The sequence below is a fragment of the Bos mutus genome, chromosome 10, assembly GCF_027580195.1.
Source record: "Bos mutus isolate GX-2022 chromosome 10, NWIPB_WYAK_1.1, whole genome shotgun sequence".
Taxonomy (NCBI): Eukaryota; Metazoa; Chordata; class Mammalia; order Artiodactyla; family Bovidae; genus Bos; species Bos mutus.
The window spans coordinates 2,935,554-2,960,703 of record NC_091626.1 but is presented as its reverse complement, the minus strand read 5'-3'; the positions used below and the strand labels follow the sequence as shown (position 1 = coordinate 2,960,703).

Below are 25,150 nucleotides of genomic sequence, written 5' to 3'. Positions count from 1 at the left end.
TAAATAAAATAGAGATTTAAAAAAATACAAAAAAAAATCAATAAAACCAAGAGTTTGTTCTTTGAAAGGGTAAACAGAATTTACAAACCTCTGGCCAGGCTTATAGGGAAGACAGATGACCCAAATGAAATAAGAAATGAAAGAGGAGAAATAACAAGATACTGCAGAGAAAGAAAAAAACAAACCAAGAGAATATTATGAAAAATTATAAGTTGACAATCTTAAAGATTGGACAATCTCAAAGAAATGAACAACCTTTGAGAAACATATAGCCCACTGAAACTGAATCAAGAAGAAATAGATAACTTGAATGGACCAGTCACTAGAAATGGAATCAAGTCAGTAATAAAAAAAAAAAAAAAAAAATTCACTAAGTGCAAAAACTCATGATCAGAAGGCTTCAATGGAGAATTCTACCAAACATACAAAGAACTTACGCCAATACTTCTCAAACTCTTCGAAAAGACTGAAGTGGAAGAAACACTCCTGAAGACATTCTGTAACACCACTGTCACCAAAGACATTACTACAAAAGAAAACTACAAGCTAATATCTTCGGTGAATATAGACAGAAACATTTCCAACAAAATATTAGCAAACTGAATCTGAAAGCACATAAAAAAGGCCATAAACCACAACCAAGTTGGATTCGTCCCAGGTTCACAAGGATGGTTCAACACATGCAAATTAATCAATGTGATACTCTACACCAACAAAAGGACAAAACCCATATGATCATCTCAATAGATGCAGAAAAAGCATTTGATAAAATTCAATATTCATTTATGATAAAAATTCTGATGAAAATGTGTATAGAGTGAATATATCTCATCATAGTAAAAGCTGTTTATGGCAAATCCATAGCCAATATAATACTCAAAGCTGAAAGCCTTCTTACTAAAATCTAGAACAAGACAAGGATGCCGCTTTCACCACTTCTCTTCAAAAACTATTGGCAGTCTTTAAGCACAGCAATCAGACAAAAAAAAAGAAATAAAATGTGTTCAAATTCATAGAGAAGAGGTAAAATTGTCATTATATGCAGATGACATGGTAAAATATATACAAAGAAAACCCTGAAGACTCTACTCAAAAATTACTAGAACTGATATACTAATTCAGCAACACAGCAGGATAAAAGATTGACATAAGGAAAATGGTTGCATTTCTTTACACTAACAATGAAATACCAAAAAGGGAATGTAAGCAATCTCTTTTAAAATCACACCAAAAAAACCCCACTAAAACTTAGGAATAAATCTCACCAAAGAGGTGAAAGACTTACATGCTGAAAATTCAAAACATTAATACAGAAAATGAAACATGATTCAAAGAAATGAAAAGATATCCCGTGCTCTTGGGTGGGAAGAATTAATATTTTTTAAGTGGTCATATTACTGATTCAATGTGATCCCTATTAAATTACCCATGATATTTTTCCACAGAAATAGAACAAATAATACTAAAATTTATATGGAACCACAAAAGACCCAGAATTGCCAAAGCAATCCTTATAGGAAAAAGAACAAAGCTGGAGGCATAACCCTCCCAGACTCCAGACAATACTACAAGGCTACAGTAGTGAAAATAGCATGCTATTGGCACAGAAATTGACATACAGATAATGGAACAGAATACAGAGCCAAGAAATAGACCCACACACCTATGGGCAATTAATCTTCAACAAGGAGGCACGAACACACAACGAGGAAAAGACATTCTCTTTAGCAAGTGGTGCTGGCAAAGTTTAACAGTCGCATGTAAATCAGTGAAGTCAGAACACACTCTCCCACCCTACACAAAAATCAACTCAAAATGGCTTAAAAACCTAAATATAAGACAAGACACCATAACATTCCTAGAAGAGAATATAGGCAAAACATTCTCTGACATAAATTGTACCAATGTTTTCTTAAGCCAGTGCCCCAAGGCAATGGAAATAAAAGCAAAAACAAACCAAAGGGAGCTAATCAAACTTACAAGCTTTTGAACAGCAAAGGAAATGAAGTGAAGTGAAAGTCACTCAGTCGTGTCTGACTCTTGGCGACTCCATGGACTATACAGTCCATGGAATTCTCCAGGCCAGAATACTGGAGTGGGTAGCCTTTTTCTTCTCCAGGGAATCTTCCCAAACCAGGGATTGAACCCAGGTCTTCCACATTGCAGGTGGATTCTTTACTGGCTGAGCCACAAGGAAAGCCTATAGCAGAGGAAACTATAAACAAAACAGCCTACAGAATCAGAGAAAATATTTGCAAATGACACAACTGACAAGGTCTTTGGCTCCAAAACATACAAACAACTAATACAACTTAATAAAAAAAAACACAACCCAATCCAAAAATGGGCACAAGAGCTAAACAGACATTTCTCCAAAGAAGACATACAGATGGCCATTAGGCACATGAAAAGATGCTCAACATTGCTAATTATTAGAGAAATTCAAACTAAAACTACAAGTAGGTACCACTTCACACCAGTCAGAATGGCCATCATTAAGAAGTCTACAAATAGCAAATGCTGGAGAGGGTGTAGGGAAAAGGAACTCTCATACACTATTGCTGGGAGTGTAAGTTGGTTCAGCCACTATGGAGTAGAATTGCCATATGATCTAGCAGTCCCACTCCTGGGCATATATATTTTCAAAACTACAATTTGAAAAGATACATGTATCCTTATGTACAGAACAGCACTATCTACAATAGCTTAGACATGGCAACAACCTAAATGTCCATCAGCAGATGAAAGGATAAAGAAGATGTGGTATATATAAACAATGGAGTACTACTCAGCCATAAAAAGAATGAAATAATGCCATTTGCAGCAACAAGGATGGGCCTAGAGATTATCATACTGAAGTAAGTCAGAAAGAGAAAGACAAGTACCATATAATACCGCTTATATGTGAAATCTGAAATACGACTGAAATCAACATATCTACAAAAGAAAAACAGACTCACAGACATACAGAATATACTTGTGGGTGTCAAAGAGGGTGGGATAGGGGAGGAAGGATTAGGAGTTTGGGATCAGCAGAGGCAAACTATTGCACACAGGATGGATAAGCAATAAGGTCCTACTGCATAGCACAGGGAACTATACGATATTCAATATCCTGTGACAAATTATAACAAGACAATATAATATGTGTGCATGCATCACTGAGTCACCTTGTTGTACGGAAGAAATTGACACAACATTGTAAAACAACTACACTTGAGTAAAATTCTTTTAAAAAGAGGAAGGATAGAAGAATAAGGAAAAAGACAAATAATGACAACCTCAGTGGTTTTCTCTTGAAGGGTAATGAGGACTTTGTCTATTAGGCAGCTCTATAATCTTGTGTTTTTAAAATAAGACCCATGGAAAGGGAAGAGATCTTTGTTTTGTCAGCTCTAATATTAGTTAGGTCTTGACTCATTTGATCTATCACAACGGAATTCTTGTTCAGGCATTTTAACATATAAAACCCCTTGTTTTAATATTTTGATAATCATCTTTACATAGCATTGTAAACACAACCTAAAATTTATTTTAAAATCTTTCCATGATTGTCTTGGATTTACAACTTACATTTCAGCCAAGGAGAAGTTATTTTTTGATAAGACCATTTGTTTCTTTCTTAGAAATATTATGGAAACTCTCTTCCCTCATGGTTTAACAATACATTTCTGCCAAGAACCATAGCAGAAATGAGCTTTTCTTAATGTCCTTGGCTCCCCAAAGTAATTCATGATATAAATTGTTATTTAAAATTTTTAAATGACAGTTTCATTTTGAGTTTTTAACCAATGAAATGTGAATATTTAAGAAGATTCTATGAAATAATTCATTACTTTCATTAGCTTTACGAAGAAAACATGTACTGCTAATTTCTTTACGTCTACACTTTTGAAATGGGAAAGCTTTGCAGGCGTTAGCATTCAGATCAACTGTATATTACATGCTTCAAAGTGAAACAATCACATAGGGTATAAATTCTATCAAAATTTCATAAACACAAGAACAAGAAAATTGAAATACAAAAGAACACAAGGAATCTCAGTGCTTCAGAGATGATGTGCAAGATGGTTCAGGGCTGACCCTGCGCTCTCCCAGGGCTGCTGTGACTTGTCCTTCTTTTTCACAGTTTATCAAAGACCAGAGAAACACGGAGCAATGACTCATGAGAAACGTGACAATGTACATTTTATCTAAACATGCATTGCAAAAGTGCAGGGGCGAATAGGCTGGAAGAAGAAAGAAAAAAAAAATGAATAAAAGAGCCTGAAATTAAAAGCAAGTCATATCTGACTTAGGCAATTCCAATGCAAAAAACTGGTATTTAAATTTCATGTGATCAAAGGCAAAAAAAAAAAAAAAAAAGAAAAGATATCTGACAAAATTAAAACAGTTCATCTAAAGGAAACTCACCTTTTATACAAACTCTGAGAAAACCTCTTTTAGGAAACTAAATTTATCAGCCACTCTCTGTACAGTTTCTAGGTAACCTCAATGCTTAGGCTCCTGATCCCCAGGAAATGTACATGGGCTATAACCAACTACCCAGAAGCACCCCCAGACCACTGCTTTGTGGCCTGAGTCTGTGTGAATTTGCTTGGCCAGTGGATAAAGACTATGCCACTGTATACAGTTTTGCAAATAGATTAGTCAAATAGCACTCAATTTTTCTATATGAAGTAAACAACTTCTCATCAAGTTAATTAAGAAACTGTTCTTAAGAGGGAAATGGAATGGAGCTCCTTAGATTAAGGACAGAGGGACTGAAGTTTACAGCAGGAGCTCAGAGAGCAGCAGGGAAGATAGTGTGAATTTCCCTGCATGGAATACTTTTGTGTCCATATATATCAAGTGGCTTAGAACATATTCTCTAAAAACAAAGTAAGATTACAAGTGAAACTTAAGCAAGGAAGTAGTTTAAGGCATGAAATAAAAGATTTGTGCTGTCAGATGAGACTTTGCAGGAGCTGCTCTTGAGATGTTAGGGACGGAGAAAAAATCAAGGAAAGATAAAAGTATTACAAGAGCCAGGCAAGGTTAACCTCAAACTTGGCTCTGATCCATGGCAAATGAAGCGGTTTGTACAAACCCTGAGTCATACCTGATTCAAGAATAAAAGAGTGGATGTCTTGCCAAAAACCAATGCCAAAGAAGTTGTTTCTAAGAAGCATAAGGGGAAAAACTCTGCAATCACCAGTTCTGTGTGTATAAATAGCGTCATTCATGTCCCTTGTGGGCTTGTTATGGGCCCTCCAAAAATACACCCATGCACATTTTATTTCCCAAAGCATTATACTATATAATAAAATGCCATCTTTTGAGGAAAAAGAAAGGGATCCAAGAGTAATCATAAAGGACCATATCAATTGTAATAAAAATTACTAAAATTCATAAAACTGTATTTTCTTTTACAAGCAAAGAATGCTAAATTATATTTTCCACAAATGGTCATCTTGTTACAACTGGTAACCCTAAAATGAGCCCCCAGATTTTATTTTCACAGCTAGCTGTTCAGTACTGCCAAGTGGGAGAAGAATGTTCCTACTCTGTATATGTCATGGACACTCAGTCCTTCCAGCTAGTTCTCGCTCTTTGAACAATCTTCTTAAGCAGCTGCTACAAGGGTACACACTGCCCTGGCCATGCTTCAAAGGTCCTCACTTTGAGAGCCTGCTTCTCTCGTGCCAACCTGGGGTGGACACAGTGGAGGCGTTGGGCAGAGATGCCTGGCTTGAGGCATTCTGGGCATTTCCTGCCTATGGGGCTCCCAGTGCTAGCTCACATCCTTCTGTAGGCAGAAACCAAACCAGCACCAGGATGATGCTCTTTGCTGTAACCCAGCTGAAGAAGCAGATAAGGAATGAGGAGAACCCAAGTCACTAAAACTGGAGCATCTGGGGCAGACATTTCAAAGTTCACGTCACATGGCAGTAAATTTTAGACAATTTGATAGCCTTCCATTTTCTTACATCTAAAGTAAATGGTACACACCAGTCCTGGCCAGGTGAGTAAGGGACAAGGAACATGTCTGAGCCTGCTCAGTGTCCCAGCAGAGTGGCATGCCACGACAGGCAGCAAACCTCACTCTAAAGCTCCATAAGATCTGGCCTCCCACTCCCAGCCCTGTGTCTCTTTCCCAAATCACTCTGGACACTCCTGACCCAGCGGCCTTGTGTCCACATACCAAGTCCCTCCCTGGCCTCACTTTCTTCATACAAACCTCTTCCTCTCCCTGGAATGCCCTTCCTCTCTGACACTCTGCCTGGCTACCACCCTTTCCCATCTCAGTTTCAAAGTCAACTTTCCAGGGATTTCTTTCTCTGAATAGATCCCATTCCTCTCCCTTAGTGCCCAAATCTGATCAGAAGTCTTAGTCCCTCACATACTTGTCAAAAATGTAATTAACAATCATTTGTTAATTATTAAAAAAGGTGTTAATTATTAAAAAAAAAAAGTGGTCACCTATAAGCTCCATGAAAGGAGGTACAGAGACAGTTTGTCCTTTTTTTTTGCTCTATTTCTAGTTACTAGGTGAGCACTGTAATTGAGATAATAAAAAAGAAATATTCACTAAAATGATAAACACTATTTAATTGAAAAAGTGTTATTCTTCAACTGTTTGATACATTTCAAGATAGTTTTCATGGCCCGCATTTTATAGATGAGGAAAGTACATTTCAGAGAAGAGGATTTCATTTAAGTTCACCTGGCAAATTGGAAATGGCAGAATCCAGACGTAAAGAAATTCTTGACCTTGAAGCTGAAGCTCTAAGATCAAATTTGCTCATCCCAAAAAGCAAATCCAGCAGCACTCTCTCCTCAGTGGAGCTTCATGATGCAAATTAAGATGAAAACTGTGAACCCACGTACCTACCGTCAATTAACCTTTGACAAAGGAGGTAAGGATATACACTGGGAAAACGTGTCTTCAGCAAGTGGTGTTGGGAAAGATGGACAGCCCCGTGTAAATCAATTAAATTAGAACATACGCTTATACCATACACAAAAATCAACACAGAATCGTTTAAAGACCTAAATAGAAGACACGACACCATAAAGCTCCTAGAAGAGGACATAGGCAAATGTTCTCTGACATAAATCATACCAGTTTTCTTAGGGCAGTCTCTCAAGGCAGTAGAAATAAAAACAAAAACAAATGGGACCTAGTCAAACTTATAAGCTTTTGCCCAGAACAAACAAAACCATAGACAGAATGAAAAGATAACCTACAGCATGGAAGAAAATATTTGCAAACAATGCCACCAACAAGGGATTAATTTCCCAAAGTATACAAACAGCTTGTACAACTCAACAACAATAAAAAACAATTCAAAAATGGGCACAAGAGCTAAATAGACATTTCTCCAAAGACATACAGATGGCCATTGGATACATTAAAAGATGCTCAACATTACTAATTGTTAGAGAAATGCAAATCAAAACCACAATGAGGTAATCGCCTCACACCATTCAGAACGGCCATCACTGAAAAGTCTACAAATAACAAGTGCTGGAGAGTGTGTGAGGAAAAGGGAGCCCTCCTACACTATTGGTGGGAGCGTAAATTGGTGCAGCCCGTGGAAAACAATACAGAGACTCCTCAAAAAACTAAAACTAGAATTACCATATGATCCGGCAATCCCACTCTTGGGCATATATCCAGATGAAACTATAACTCAGAAAGAAACACGCACCCTTTGTTCATATGAGCACTATTCACAATAGCTAAGACATGAAAACAACCTAAATGTCCACTGACAGATGAATGGACCAAGAAGATGTGGTATATATACCTGATGAAATACCACTCAGCCATTAAAAAGAAGGAAATAATGCTGTTTGCAGCAACATGGATGAAACTAGAGATTATCATATTAAGTGAGAAAGAGAAATACCATAGGGTATCACTTATATGTGGAATCTAAAATAAGACACAAATGAACCTATCTATGAAACAGAAGCATGGACATAGAGAACAGGCTTGTGGTGGCCAAGGGGGAAGGGTTTGGAAGAGGGGTGGAGAGGGAGGCTGGGGTTAGAAGACATGAGCTTATAGAGAGTGGATAAACAACAAGGTCCCACTGTACAGCACAGGGAACTATATTCAATATCCTATGATAAACCATAATGGAAAAGAATATTAAAAAAGAATATATATATACACACACACATGTATAACTGAATCACTTTGCTATACAGCAGTAATTAACAACACTGCAAAACAACTATATTTCATTTAAATTAAAAAAGGATGAAAACTGTTGATGTTCTCTTCCAGTAGAAAATTGACTTATATATGCTGCCTTTCTGCTGCTGGGAAATCAAATATTTTACCATGACTTTACACATAGATGGAATGGACTAAGTGCCTTCGTGAGTATTCATAAAAGAGACGGACAGTGAAAAGACACTTACCATAATCCCAGTGAGCAAACAGACTCCCTTCCCACAATATGTGTTAGGCACCATGTCACCATAACCGATGGAGAGAAAAGTTATTGATATCAGCCACATTGCTCCAAGGAAGTTGCTAGTCACATCCTGTTGATCATGGTACCTGAAAAATAGCAAACAAAGCCAGTCCTTTATAATTAGTCTAGAGGAGGGCCGCCAAGGGCAGTTTGACTCAATCCAGTGAATTTACTAAGTAGCTTCTACAAAATGCTCTATTTGGAGGTTTTCACAGCTCACTATTATAAGTAAAATTGGGGTTCTACCTAAGCAATATGAAAGACATCAGGATTTCTTCAACTTTAAAAATAATTTGAAAGGGAAGCTGTAAAATATGAAAATAGCTTTTATCACTGGTGTTAGTTGACTAATGCACATTTATCTCTGAGTCCTGTTCTTTGCTCACAAAAATGCCCTCCTTCCTTGATGTTCACTGATGTGCCCAATGTGTAGGACGATGTGCGGGTGCCCAATCTCCTTCCTTGCCTCTGTATCAGGAGAGGCCGTGGTGTCCCCTTTGCTATCTGATTCCCTGGTGGGCCAATGGTGACCCTTCAAAATCAGTTCAGTCAGGAGCCTCTCCTGGGGGCTCCCTCCCACAGGACTAGACTGTAATTGTCCCGTACTGGTCGTCCTCCTTGAAGATGGGAAAAATATCTTTGATTGCACAGTCCACACCCAGAACTAAAGCTTAATGTAAGTCATTGCCTCATGAGTTACACACACAGAGTTTGTATTCAAAAGGAGAGATGTGTAGGTTATCCTGGTTATCCTAGAAGGTGTCAAGTTTTTCTAGCGAGGAGGAAGGTTTTTATATCAGAAAGAGATATCCTTCAATGTTCTTCTTGAATTACCGGTGTTAAACAGTAACCCGGGCCCCTTGTGGGCCACTACCATCCTTCACGCATACAAGCGTGAGGCCATGCCAGTTGTCACCCGGGAGGAACTTGCCCTGGATGTGTGCTCTGCACAGTCGTGGGCAGGGTGGCCCTCACGCAGGGTTGCAGTCATGGGCATTCCGTACTCTTTACTCTACTTGTGTTAAGGACCACCCTTTCTTCCCAGCTCCCAGAGCCCACTAGGAACAGCTTCCCCTTCCTTGTTTCTTGGTCTCTGAAGCATGCTGATAACCCCCAAGCTGGCATTCACTCAGTTCTGCCTTTTAGCTCAACCATCTGTGTCATCAGAGCTGTGGAGACAAGAAGCCTCCCCATGACCTGAGCCCCAGGATTGATACCATACACAACCTACATTGCGCCATTACATCCTCCGAGATTTCTTTTTTCTGTTCTTTATCTCATGCCAAGGCTTCTGCCATAACCCAAAGTGCAGAAAGGTTAGAGAGTATAAGCTTTCCCCTGTAGTGCTGTCCCTTTGACAGTGGAGACAGTGGGTCTTATCTCTGTCTTCAGACACAGAATGGCCTATGCTTATCACTTTTACACTCTTTTGTTTGCTTCCAAACAAGAGAGAAGCTAAGAAATGGTATTTCCTGTTACACTGGCTAGGAAAGAGAAAGCCCTGGCTGGAGTGAGTAGAAACCCAGAGCAAGGAGGCATGATGGCATCGCCGTATCTTCTGAAAGAAAAGGGAAGGGCAGGTATGCAGCAGCCAGCCCTGCTGAGCAGCATGCTGCGAGTCTCTGGTGGCAGGAGAACAGCAGCCTCACCGCTCAGCTCCAGGAAACGGCCATCGTGACTCAGAGGCAGAGTCCCCTCTTCCTAAGATGGCTGAGTGGAGAGGCTGTCTCTGCCAAAATGGAGGTCAAGATGTAGTCCTCATATTAGACAGATAGATAGACAGATACACATGCTCAGTCATGCTTGACACTTTGCGACCTTATGGACTGCAGTCCACCAGACTCCTCTGTCCACGGGATTTCTCAGGCAAGAATACTGGAGTGGGTTGCCATTTCCTTTTCTAGCGGATCTTCCCCAACCAGGGATCGGACCCATGTCTCCTGCATCTCCTGCACTGCAGGCAGATTCTTTACCTTTTGAGCCACCAGGAAGCCTTACTCCTCATATTACTCAATCAAAAAAACAAATGAAATAATGCCATTTGCAGTGACCTGGGTGGGCCTAGAGATTGTCAAACTAAGTAAAGTAAGTCTGACAGAGAAAGACAAATATCATATGATATTGCTTATAGGTGGAATCGAAAAAAAAAATTGAAACAAATGCACTTATTTACAAAACAGAAACAGACACAAAAAACAAACTCATGGTTATGAAAGAGGAGGGGAGGGGAGGGGTAATTTAGGAGTTTGGGATTAACAGATACATACTACCATAAATAAAACTGATAAATAATAAGGCCTACCATAAATAGCATTGATAAAGAACATACATAGTAGGGAACTATAATAATCTATAACGGGAAAGAATCTGGAAAAAAAACATAGATATGTATAACTGAATCACTTTGGTATACACTTGAAATAATACAACACTGTAAGTCAACTATACTTCAATTTTTTTTTTTTTAAAGATGTATTCCTAACTTTCAAGGAAGATAGATGAGTGCGCTTCCTCTGAGAACCTCTGATAAATAACACGCACATAAAAGCAGAATGATGTGACACGTGTGAGAGCTCAGCTACGCGTGGGCTACCAGGCTCTGTGGGCTGCTTGGGGAGGCTGCGATGCCTGTGTGATGGGGGTGCCATGGGAGAATGTAGTTTCTATTTCAAAAAGGACCCTCAGAAGCACGTTTTGGATTATAATCCACTCACAATATTGAGGCTCTCTATGAACAGTCCTCATCAAGCAATTGCCTGAAACAGAGAATACATTACTTCGGCATGAGTGTGGGCTACACAGGAGAGGGGAGGCAAAAGCTTCACATCCTATTCAATTTTCAGCTGTGACACAAAGTTCCTTCCTAACAAAGCACGATTTACATAAAGATCCAATACGTTTAGGAGCTGATGGCCCTGACTCCTTGATGCAGATGAAATATTTGCTGAGGCCTCACTATGTGTTCAGCACTGAATTTGCATTTTCTCTATTTACAATCTTTGGCTGAGACAGCTATGGTCTTTACCCATTATCAACAAAGTGTTCTCAGTCGCTAGCCACGAAGAAAACGTGACCACGTCTGAGTGATATCCTCAAGTTTTTGCTACATCATGAGTGACTAGCACATACCTGCCTACTTGCCAGGCACATGCTGTTCCTCTGGTAGAGTGACTACAAAGAGGAAGTTTGAGATTTTGTACTGTAAACAAAGGTCTTTAAGGGGCCTTCACTGCTGGGGCGCACAGGTCAGTCTCCTCAGCTTGGGCAAAGGTGTGAAAATCTTTGTCATCTGTTCTTCCTGAAGCGCTTTGATTTGGTTCTCAAAGTATAGAGCACTTAATGACTTTGAAAGTTACAATGAAAGTTAGTTTCCTACATTTAATAAATACACACGTCTAAAATATACAAATTTCTCCCATCCTTATTCAATTCTTCACCATCCTCAAGTATTATGCCATTATATCATTTAATTAGTATTAGTTATATGCCGGGCTGCAGCCCATGTGGTCGCGAAGAGTCGGACACGACTGAGCGACTTCACTTTCACTTTTCACTTTCATGCATTGGAGAAGGAAATGGCAACCCACTCTGGTGTTCTTGCCTGGAGAATCCCAGGGACAGGGGAGCCTGGTGGGCTGCCGTCTATGGGGTTGCACAGAGTTGGACACGACTGAAACGACTTAGCAGCAGCAGCAGTTATATGCTATGCAAGTCTATTGGGTCAGACACTGTATTGCTATATGAAGGGTCTAATTAGAAACAGACAACTTTCTAGGAGTTGGCATTTAAATGGCTTGGGGTTCAAGGGTAAATTACCTTTTTTTTTTCTTATTAACTAACTAACATGCCTTAAAGATAACTTAGAATGGAAAAATAATATTTCATACTAATGTTTAAGTGACATTTCAGACATACTTATGACTAGTCAACAAGAGGAAGGTAATTAGGGACCACATTAGCTACTATTAGAACAATCAAAGTTTCTTTCTTGGAAACTCAGAAACAAATATTAAGACTTATCAACAGGATGACATTGCCTAGAACACTTCCAGGTTTTGAATAAATGCAGAGTGACACCATTGTGAATGATTAATATACACAATTTAAATAGTTAAACATTTTCAAAATATTTCCTACAGTTTTTCACTTCAATAACTTACTTAGATAATTCCAACCTTCTCCACAAGGAGAACTATTCTGGGAAAGACCTGAAAAAATAATTCATGGGGCAAATTTCAAATTCTAATCAATATGAATGCTTGTTTAATTAAGACATATTAAAGAAGATTAAAATTAGTGTAAGGAATTTATGATGATCTCAAACTTTTAAAATAAGGGCTCTAGGGTTTAGGGAAAGGACTTCGTGAACTGTTTTACAGAACTGCATGCTGCAAAGACTTAAAGCTTGTGAGATCAGCTTTAAGGTTTTAAAAGAAGAAAATGTTTATTTTCTTAGTTTCCATTCATTTCTTCATTCACTCTTGGCTGTGGATCTATCACTATTTTTGAAATCACAAATATGACAATTTCCATTAGATTTGCTATAGTTCACCAGGGTGATCTTTCCAAGGGCATTACTGAATTTTTCCCTCTGAATGAGATGGTCTCTACCCAGAACTCCTGCCCCGCCCACAGCACCTTTCCATAAGCAACAGGAGCTCTGGCTATAGTAAGGGCGGGCAGTTATGCCATCCCCTCCCCAGCTCTTTCTCTACAGGTACATTTTCTTCTGCCTAACAAAACCCTCCCCCACCTTCCTAGCCCTGATTTGTACTTTGAGAATCTGGTCATAATTCCTCTATTCCAGGTTCCACATAGTAATTTTAGCATGGTACTCTGGGTTGGACCACAGAGTACCATGTCCGTTCTCTGTATACCAGGAGCCTCTTACAGGTATCTCTCATGCCATTAATGTCAACGTGGCCCAGAAGGCATATAACATATGCTCAGCTTAATAAACAGGCCCCGAGAATCTAAATTATAAAGAATTTGAGGACAAAGATTATGCTTTACTCATTGTTTTATCTTCACTTAAAAGAATATAGCAGGAAATTGGGATTTACTGAATTAACAAATATGACAAATATGAAACATTTTTTCTCAAACTGACTTGTCCTTACCACATGTTAGGCCTTCAGGATCACATATATAGAGATACGAAAAGGGGATAGAAATGAGTCTTTCCCTTTAATCAGTATGAATCGGACTTATCAGTTATGTTCCAAGATCTGTATGCAACTTATAAGTTAGTTTTACGCATGTAAAAAATAATTCAACAATGGAGATGTACAGCTTATAAACTATGTTCATTAACCCTTTTCTATTAAACATACTATTAATACTATGGAATGCAAAAATACCTTAATTGTCAGCTCTGACCTCAAATGTCAGCCTCAGTTAAATGGTGAGAAGTATTACGGAGATTTACATTCATGTGATCAACCTGCCATCAATTCTTTCTCCTGAATCCACCATTCTCTCCTGAAATAACACTAAAATGATAGTAGGGCAATTGAAAAAGATATAAACCCATAAGAACAAAAGGAAGAGAGAAATCAGAGAATACAAATTATCATATTTTTACGCAAACAAAAGTACATGGGGAATTCTGCTTCCAGCTAAGATGGAACAACAAAGGACTGAATTTACACTGCTTCCTAAAACAACTACAAAACCAGAAAAAATATTTGAAACAATAGTTACCACAACATAATCTAGTAACAAAGAACAGTGACTCCTGTGAGGTGGTAAACAACTGAAGTGAGTCGTAAAAGGGCCCCAGCTTCACGCCTCAGGAAAGGCTTCAGAATGTCACTCAGGGATGGAGATCAGCAGAGCCCAGAGGTCTTCCCAAATTGAGGACAGAACTGGGAATACACAGAGACCATGAGTTTACAGGGCCAAGAACTAGAGAGGAAACATTTGCACAGAGACAGATCCAGAGAACTGTAGAGAGGTCTCCTTGATTATTCAGCCAACTACTTACTGATCAGTATGTGCAGATAAAACTGTAAGGTTCAAGAAGTGAAAATACTGTATGTAAGGTGGTACAGTATCACTTGAAGGTAGACTGTAGTAAGCGACAGAATATCAGGTGAAGATAAGACTGTGGTAATTTAGTTATAGTATACCTAAGTGTATAGGTATGCTATAAATCCTAAAAGAATAATCAAAAATAATATATCAAAGAGTAATGAGTTATAACCTAGTAAAAGATATAAGATAGAATGAAAAAAAGATAAGCAATCCAAAATGAGGCAGAAATGGAAAAAAGGAGCAAAGAACAGATGGGACAAATAGAAAACAAGTAGCCAGAGTACATATTTACCCAAGCATATCTGTAACCACATTAAATATAAATGGCCTAAATACTCACAATTTAAAGGCATAGCTTATTATACCATCCATGGAAAGTTTACAACTTGGAGAAACCATGCAATGAGTGGGTAAAGTCCAAAGTTGAAAACAGGAGAAATTATGATGTCTGAGTATATGGAATAATAGATGCCCAGGTGCCTGCCCCGGCATGGTACTGCCAGACAGCTAACAGGAGACAGAGTTTTGTTCTCTGAGGAAAGACTGGAGATTCTGAGCCAGGGCCCAGCTAAGGTTAGGAAAGATGTTTGGATCTGAAAACATGGTAGTTAAATTCAAGTTTTGAAGCTGAACAACATTCCTAACTTCCTTTCTTCACTCCCCGCTTATGACCCTATATTAGAACTCACTAATACAGAGAAAGGATGTTTCTCTCTGGAGAAACAGAACTGTTTCAGTAAAAAGACTTTCATCACAGGAAGGGTTTTCTAATAAAAAATGCAGCTTTTCACTTATATATCCCACAGAGAATTTCACCAGCTCCCTCCTCATGCAAAGCTTCCAATTTCCAGTCTGGAACATGAAAGAATAACAAATGATCAGTACACATTTGAAGTATACTTTCTATAAAAATATACAGCCAAAAAAATGGGAGGGGAAAAGGAAGGAAATAAGGGAAAAGGAAGAAATAAGAAGAATCTAGAGATAACGTAGAGTGACAGGATGTGGGATTCCTGCACTTTCTATGCTACATCATGAAAGAGCTAAAGGAAAATATGCAATCTATAAAAAGAAACAGGATGCTACAAAGGAGTGCAACTAAAGAATAAAAAAAAGAGGAACTTTTAAAAAACCTTAAAGTTATAATAAAAAATAATCATAATACAATTAGAATATAAACTGGTAGAAATCTTCCAGGCAGTAGGACAAAAAGAGAAGGGAAGGGAAAAAAAGAGAACAAAAAAGATGTATTTTCAGAGAACACAGAGGGTCTAATAACTAACTTTTCAGAAGGAGAATAGAGAAGTGGAAGGAAAGATAAGGGAATTTAAAAAAATTTCTTTGATTTTCCAGGAAAACTGGAAGGCAGGCATCTCTAAAGAAAAGGTCTACTTAGTATCTGCACCAGTCAGTCAGTTTAGATCAGTTTAGTTGCTCAGTCATGTCCAACTCTTTGCGACCCCATGAATCGCAGCACACCAGGCCTCCCTGTCCACCACCAACTCCCAGAGTTCACTCAAACTCATGTCCATTGAGTCGGCGATGCCATCCAGCCATCTCATCCTCTGTTGTCCCCTTCTCCTCCTGCCCCCAATCCCTCCCAGCATCAAGGTCTTTTCCAATGAGTCAACTCTTCGCATGAGGTGGCCAAAGTATTGGAGTTTCAGCTTCAGCATCAGTCCTTCCAATGAACACCCAGGACTGATCTTCTTTAGAATGGACTGGTTGGATCTCCTTGCAGTCTAAGGGACTCCTAGAGAATAACAAAAGACTTATGCAGAGAGGGATCATCCTAGATTTTTAATACGAGGAATAGAGAGAACTTTGAAAGTTACAGAGGGGAAAAACAGATCACAGCTAACCTTAAAAATGGTTGCCTCACAAACACCAACATGTGGATCAATGGGACAGCACTGAGAGCCCAAAAATAAACCCACACACCTATGGACAATTAACCTTTAATAGAGGAGGCAAGAATACACAATGGAGAAAAAATAGTCTCTTCAAATCTCTAGACAAGTTGGACAGCCGCATGTAAATCACTGAAGTTAGAACACACCCTCACCCTAGACACAAAAACAAACTCAGAATGACTTAAAGACATGACGCCATTCAACTCCTGGGAGAGAACAGAGGCGAAACATTCTCTGACATAAATCATACCCATGTTTTCTTAGGTCAGTCTCCCAAGGCACTAGAAATTAAAATAAATAAATAAGTAAACAAAGGGGACCTAATCAAACTTATAAGCTTCTGTATAACAAGGGAAACCATAAACAAAACAAAAAGACAACTTACAGACTAGGAGAAAGTATGTACAAATGACATGACCAATAAGGGCTTAATTTCCAAAATATACAAACAACTTATATGACTCAACAGCCCCCCCCCCCCCAAAAAAAAAATCAAACAACCTAATCCAAAAATGTGCAGAAGACCTAAATAGACATTTCTCCAAAGAAGACATACAGATGGCTAGTAGGCACATGGAAAGATGCTCACCATCACTAACTATTAGAGAAATGCAAATCAAAACTAAAATGATATACCACCTCACACTGGTTATAATGGCCATCATTAAAGTCTACAAATCACAAATGCTGGACAGGCTGTGCAGAAATGGGAACCCTCCTATCATACTGGTGGGAATGTAAATTGGTACACCCATTATGGAAAACAGTATGGAGGTTCTTCAAAAGAAGTAAAAATATAGTTGCCATATAAGCCAGCAATCCAACTCCTGGACATATACCCACACAAAGCTATAATTAAAAAAGGTACATGTACCCTTATGGTCATAGCAGCTTTATTTACAATAGCTAAGACATAGAAACAACCTAAATGTCTTTTGACAGATGAATGGATAAACAAGATGTGGTCCATGTACAGCACAGGGAATGATATTCAACATCCTGTAATAAACCAAAATGGAAAAGAATGTGAAAAAAAAAGGATATGGCAGGGATTCCCTGGTGGCTCAGATGGTAAAGAGTTCAGCTGCAATGCGAGAGACCCAGGTTCGATCCCTGGGTTGGGAAGATCCCCTGGAGAAGGGAATGGCAACCACTCCAGTATTCTTGCCTGGAGAATCACATGGACAGAGGAGCCTCCAAAGTGGAAAATATGAAGTATATAAATATGTATAACTGAGTCACTCTGCTGTACAGCAGAAACACAACAAATAAACTGTATTTCAATAAAATTTAAAAATATATAAATGGTTACCTCTGCTGCTGCTAAGTCGCTTCAGTCGTGTCCAACTCTGTGCGACCCCAGAGACAGCAGCCCACCAGGCTCCCCGTCCCTGGGATTCTCCAGGTAAGAACACTGGAGTGGGTTGCCATTTCCTTCTCCAATGCATGAAAGTGAAAAGTGAAAGTGAAGTCGCTCAGTCGTGTCCGACTCTTATCGACCTCATGGACTGCAGCCTACCAGGCTCCTCCGTCCATGGGATTTTCCAGGCAAGAGTACTGGAGTGGGTTGCCATTGCCTTCTCCCTCTAACATTATTTAATTGTATTAACATGTGTGTGTGGTGGGGGGTGTTGGGGGGAGGGAGGCAGTCTATCTTCCCAGAGGGGAAGGATGGAGAATCTGGGAGAATGAACTAAACAGGAGTGTTTAGTTCATTTAGTTCTCTCTGCTCTGCCTGCCCATGGAGGAGGCATATTTAATTCTCTATGCGATAAGCTTCCTGGGCCAGGGGTGATCCCCTTCAGAATATAGATGTGCACCTATGACTCCATCTAACTCAGTGCTGAGTTGTCGGAACACTGGGCAGCCCACCGGGATATGGGTCAAACCGTGGTGTCCAGATCTACTTCATGCCCACAATGAAGCTAATATTGTGATGCCTGCCAGTTGAAGACTCAGATTTTAAAGGTCCAGACCCTTGACTAAAATCCTTTCTGAGTAAGGGTGCTCTAAAGTGAAAACACTTTAGTTATATGTATAAAACTACTTGACTTACAGAAATCCCCCCAGGTCAGAATTTGAACTGGCCCAATGGATGTGACCTGCTCCTCACCCCTTCCTCATACTCCTACTTTCTTCCCTATCACTGAGTCATGAAAACAGACATGATTTTAGGACCTTGGGGATCCCAGGATAGACCTCCTTCAATACAATAAGTATCCAGAGCCACGCAGTAGATACAGGCCATACAATGTTACCTGTTAAGCCTAACTTTCATCTGGGCATAAGGCAGATTCAATCTTGATTAACTGTGTAGTTCTTTAAAACATCAAAATCAGTTTTCTACTTTGAATTTATTTTGCTCCTAAATGGCACCCTACTCGTGTATTCTTGCCTGGAGAATCCCATGGACAGAGGAGCCTGGTGGGCTATAGTCCATGGGGTCGCGAAGAGTCAGACACGATTGAGCGACCCACACTTTAACCTTGTACATTTGGAATTTTTTCCTCTCTTCTGTTAATTTAGAAAAGTCAAAGAGCTAAACATTTCTCTCTTCGTCTCTCCTTTCCCCTACTCTTCCCCTCCCTTTCCCTTTCCTCTGTGTCTCTGTGTGTCTGTGTCTATGTGTGTGTGTAAGGGAAAGAAAGAAAGAATTTCATTTGCGATACAGACCACAGAAGACTGGTCTGGGTACAGAGTACAGAGCCTCACTGGGTATGTCGGCCTAAGAGCACGAGCTTCCTCTGAGATAAAGGTCAAAGGCCCTGAAGGAAAAGAGGGGCTAATAGAACATCCATCGATTTTCAAATTTGAAGAATTACATTCCTTACATTTCCCTGAAAAGATGATAAAATGTTTTATTGTCTTACTCTCTATTATTCATGTAGGTATTTTCATTTGTTTGAATAAGTGAGTTCAGAAATGACTCATTTGTCAATAAGCTAACAATCTTAGTTCTTATACATATATAACTATTTGACAATTATCTATGTTAAAAACTTACAGGAATACAATATTACCTCAACATGCCCTAAACAGACCTGAAAAGACTTACCAGCATTCAGGCTGTTTTTGATAAAAAGGGCTCATGAAATATGCCCAGCCCTAGGAAAGAACTTCCAGGTTAGAGAGTCATAGAAATTAAGAAATTAAAGGTTCCTAAAAATGAATGTGCAGAAAGACCCCAGGGCACAAGTGTCCATCATGAGAGATTTCCCTGAAGGGAAATACTCAGGCAAGGCTAACCTAGAAGACTTAAGAAGCAGTCAGTTGCTTGCACCTATATGTATTAATATAAGACTTGAATACAGTTCAGGCTTATGAAAGCGTGTAGTTCTGGCAATTTAAATGCCACAGAGCATGATCATACCTAATGTGATTTTCTAAAATGTGAAAAACTTTTGGTCAAATTCCAAATAAAACAAATGACAATTTTCTCTCAATTCACACACTAATAACATTATTTAAAAAATAAGTATATGTTACAAATGAGCACAAAAATTATGTTACATTTTAAATGGATATAGGTCTAATCTAAGAAAATTATAAATAGGCTTTTAGTACGTAGAATGTCCAACAAGTCAGTCTAATGTCAAATGGGATACAGAACAATTTTTTGTTGGGTAGGAATGTCCCATACAAACCCAATACAGAGTATCTGTGGTCCCACTCAGTAACAGAAAAAATAAACCCTTCTCCAAAATGGCCCTGGGGAGCAGAACCACCCGCAGTGAGAACCACTGGTCCAGAGTTCCAGGGAGGTTAGCTGGGTCTCTGCGATAGCCATCAGAAAATCTGGAGCTAGCTTAATTTCCACACATCTGGAGAGCATTGAAACCTGACAACCATGGAATTTGGCACAAATTATACTCTTAAGCCCCAGCTACTTCCCAGGCAATCATAAAAATACCAAGTTCCAGAGCAATGTTATAATCGTGGCTTGCGTTTCCATCAAGGTTCTCTTCCCTTCTTGTTTACAAACTTCCCGACCAACCAGTAGTTCTTTTCATTTTTCTGGGTGACCTCCATTCCTTCTGTGCCTGCGATGTGCCCAGCATCCTCCACACACTGTGAGCTCCTCTAAGGGGTAGGTGGGCACCTGGAGACGGCCATGGAACCACACTTGGTCAGGCCCAAGACTTCTTAGCCCCAGATCAAACCTTTCCTTACCAAAACCACGGAATACAGTTCCTGTCTGACATACCCCAGGCTCTGCTGATGCAGAGAGAGCATGTCTACAAGGGCCTGGGCGGAGGGCTGCAGTTTTAGAAGACCCCGTAGCCCCCGCCCCACCGCAGTTTTCTACCAGGCTGACAGCCCACAGAGACTCACTTCTCTTCTGGGAAGAGCAGCGGGCGGGCAGTCACTAGGTGGCAGTGCCACACCAGTTTATCCCCACGGCTGCCCCCGCTGATCCAACCAGTCCATCCTGAAGGAGAGCAGTCCTGAATATTCCATGGCAGGACTGGTGGTGAAGCTGCAACTCCAGTACTTTGGGCACCTGATGCGAAGAACTGACTCATTGGAAAAGACCCTGATGCTGAGAAAGATTGAAGGTGGAGGAGAAGGGGACGACAGAGGATGAGATGGTTGGATGGCATCACCGACTCTATGGTCACGAGTTTGAGCAAGCTCCGGGAGTTGGTGATGGACAGGGAAGCCTGGCGTGCTGCAGTCCATGGGGTTGCAAAGAGTCGGACACAACTGAGCAACTGAACTGAACTGCCTGGCCCAACCAGTGCAATCAGCTTATGAGGGGACTTCCCTGGGATTGCCTTCAGGCAAAAGCCCCTGTCGTGGGCATCATCCTGGAAGCACAGATTGTTCCGTTTAAGAAATAGCAGCTATAACTGATATACACAAGCTGGGGCCACTCCTATACCAGCAGCCTCAGGTGTGACGGAGCAAGTTAGGGGCGTCATCTGAGGGGGGTGTGTGTGTGGGTGTGTGGGTGTGGGTGAGTGTGGGGGTGTGGGTGGGTGTGAGTGTGTGTGGTGTCGGTGTGGGTGAGTGCGTGGGTGTGTGGGTGTGGGTGGGTGTGAGATGGGTGGGTATGAGTGTGTGTGGGTATGTGTGGGTGTCTGGGTGTGTGTGGGGTGTATGTGGGGTGTGTGTGTCTGTCTGAGTGTGTGTGTGTCTGGGTGTGTGTGTGTGTGGTGTGTGTGGGTGTGTCTGGGTGTGTGTGTGTGTGTGTCTGGGTGTGTCTGGGTGTGTGTGGGGTGTGTGTGTATCTGGGTGTGTGTGTGTGTGTGGTGTGTGTGTCTGGGTGTGTCTGAGTGTGTGTGTATGTGTGTGCCTGGGTACACATTCCATTCTAGATCCAATCTAAGGTAGCTGCATATTTTCACGTTTCACCCCTCTGAGATTCTCCAGATCAAATGCCACACTGTACCTTGTAAATGTGTAAGAAACAAAAATCCCTGTGCATTTTTCTAACCATGTTGGAGCTGAAGCAGCATTTGCAGACACAGATGTCAGGGTCTTGTTGACTCATCCTGAGAGCAAGTCCAGAAAGCGCTGCTCCGTATCCAGAGGTACTGCCCCTGCCCCAGTCCTTTCCTCAGAGCCGTGGTTCTTCACGCCTGAGCCCCCTTCCCACTGTCACGAGAACCTCCTGGATGGCTGCCAGCACTGAGATCACGGAGCGCAAACCCCACACTACTTGATGAGTACATAACGACTGTGCTTCTTTCTACTTGACCAAATCCCTCTCCGTTTGTGTAAAAGCAGACACAGAAAAGTCACTGCTTTTGCAAGTGTGCCTTCTTGCACACAGGCAAGGTGGCAAACAGGGCTTTTCTGAGCACAGGCAGCTTTTAGTTTTGCTCCCTTCTGTTGCCACTGTCATGAGCACAGGGGCTAATATCACTGAGTGGTAAAGGGCAGAAAGAGGACTTGGGGAAGGAAGAAGGGGGAAGCAGCAGTAAGGCAGGCACTATCTTGGCAGAGCCAAAGGAGCTGGGGTGAGAGGAGATCAGTCTGTAAGACAAGGAGAGTAAGAAGAAGAGGGATGCTCAGTAAGAAGTCTGAATGAGACAAAAGAAAAAGAAAACACCTTTTTCTATGACACTCTGTTCTCTGACTCCCCAGTCTCCCTCCCTCCCTCCCACACTAGTACTTCCATCCTGGGGTGGGGGAAGCGATGGGAAAGTACATTTCAGCATCCTATCATCTATTACACATTCCTGAGAAATTTCTGATGTCTGTTTAAGGCTCCAATTCGACTGAAAAAGAATATATCCCAGAGACCCCAATCAGCCCAGCTCTAAGTTGCCACATCAACAGTAGACAATTATCATGAATAGATTCTAAAGCTTTAGTTTTCAAAATACAGCAAATGAAAATTCCTACTTAGAACCAATGCTGACAAGCCATTTAGCCTCCAGCACTTCATAGTTCCAAGCTATGTTTCTAGAAAACATTCCTGAATGTCGTTTTATGAGAGAGAGAGAGAGCCGACAAGGAGTGGAGTCAGAAAACCATGCCACCACACCGAGAAGAGAGCAGGGACAGCTCTCAAGAACACTAAGCTCATGGTGACTCCAGCGAGGCTGAGGAGCAGGACTGCACACTTTCTGAGAAGGCCATCGCAAGGCTCGCCAGTTAAATTTTCCCACTTCAATTTTAAAAATTCATCCTCAAAGGCCTGCTAATTGTACTTTGCTTGCTTGAGCATGAGTGGCTTAAACGTAGACTGCAATGCCAAAGCATCATGAACTGAATTAAAACCCAGGTCTAGGCTCCTGGAGGGGGGACTTCTGTGTGGAAAAAGACCATCCTCAAGCCTGACTCACTGTCACCAATGCTGTCAGCCCTCCACTATGTAAAGGTCTCAGAGGTCTGCAATAGAAACACCGTGTCTTTGGACACACTGCTATATTTAAAATGGTAACCAACAGGGACCGACTGTATAGTACATGGAATGCTGCTCAAAGTTATGTGGCAGCCTGGATGGGAGGGGAGTCCTTGGGGTGCGCATATGTGTGTCAGCTATACCCCAATACAAAAGAAAAAGTTAAAAAAAAAGAAACTATATGTCTCCTTAAGCCTAGGAAACATATCTTTATACAAGCGAAATAAAAGAGCAAAGACATGATGAGGAGAGGAGAGTAATGTGGAAAAAAGAGGCTGAAAATGAGAACGTGAGTAAAGAAAGAGTGGAAATTACTGCGAGTGAAACTCTGGAAAATGTGAATAAATGATTGGAGAAAAATCACTGCATGAGCCACAAAACTCGGAAACTTGATTGACTTAAAGCAATTAAAAATCAGGCTCATTTTCTACCATCATGCACAAATATAGCCACAGCCTCTGCTAGTTCCTACTACTGTTTCCAACTACTCCAGAAAAAGAAAAAACAAGAAAAACAGAACCAACTCAGAAGTCTTATATCAACCTTCAGTTTTTAGTATTTTCAGCATTTAAAATGGTAATCAAAACCACTGCTGGCTGAGACGGCTTAGACTCTGCGCTCCCAATACCGGGGGTCCAAGTTCTATCCTTGGACAGGAAACTAGATCCCACATGCTGCAACTAGAGATCCCAGGTGCTGCAACTGAAAGATCCCACACGCTACAACTAGACCTGGCACATACAAATAATCAATAAATATTTTAAAAAATCTGCTGGCTGAATGTGTATTACCTGCAGAAGCAATGTGGGAGAGCGTACACTCAGCAAAGTGGGCGACACACTCGGCTCAACAAACAGATTGGTGCCAGATACGGCACCTCTTCCCCAAAGAAACACAATTTTTGCTTCCCAAATAGGTGAGAGTCACTTTTTTTTTTTTTTAATACAGAGAATTCAAGAATACAAAGGAATACTGCAAATGGAAACCTGGTTGGAAAATGACCTCTGCATTTGGGCTACAAGCAGGTAACCAAAAGCCATCAGGGGTCAGGATTACAACAATCACCTAATTCATGAACTTAAGCTTAGCTGTGTCATGCTTGTCAGTCACCTCTTCATCTCTTCAGTACAAGCACCGGTAATGAAATGATCTCTTTCAACTCTATTCCTCTTAAATCGCACTAACTGAATATGAATCTCCTAAGCCAGCAACATTTCCTTCTGCTAACATGGCACAATGGGGCTTATAGAAGCCAAGTGTGACAGCTGGATATAAAAGCAGAGTTCTCTGTGTGATGAATGTAGATGACGAAGGGCTAGCTATGCAGGTATAAGTCAACAGCTCAACACTGGGTTTCTCCTCCATCCCATGAAACCTGGTTAAAAATCACTTTGTGCATAGCTTGGGAACCATAGAGTGCCCCAGGGGATAAAGTATTTGCATGGGTTCTACATGAGCTGTGAGGCATCTTATAGGAAATAGAAAGCAAAGCTACTGTTTTTCTGTCTAGTCAAAGATATGGTTTTTGCAGTAGTCATGTATGGATGTGAAAGTTGGACTATAAAGAAAGCTGAGTGCCAAAGAACTGATGCTTTTGAACTGTGGTGTTGGAGAAGACTCTTGAGAGTCCCTTGGAGTGCAAGGAGATCCAACCAGTCCATCCTAAAGGAAATCAGTCCTGAATATTCATTGGAAGGACTGATGCTGAAGCTGAAACTCCAATACTTTGGCCACCTGATGCGAAGAGCTGACTCATTTGAAAAGACCCTGATGCTGGGAAAGACTGAAGGTGCGAGGAGAAGGGGATGACAGAGGATGAGATGACTGGATTGCATCACCAACTCAATGGGCATGAGTTTGAATAAGCTCTGGGAGTT

General features: G+C 40.6%; 1 protein-coding gene across 1 annotated transcript in view; it reads right to left on the bottom strand.

Annotated features, from left to right (window-relative positions):
* Positions 1–25,150, bottom strand: part of KCNN2 (potassium calcium-activated channel subfamily N member 2) — a 505,075-nt gene that overhangs the window by 34,749 nt on the left and 445,176 nt on the right. Inside the window, exon 7 of the mRNA XM_070377191.1 lies at positions 8,416–8,557. Within this exon, the coding sequence (XP_070233292.1) occupies positions 8,416–8,557 (142 nt within the window). The remainder of the gene's footprint in view (positions 1–8,415; positions 8,558–25,150) is intronic.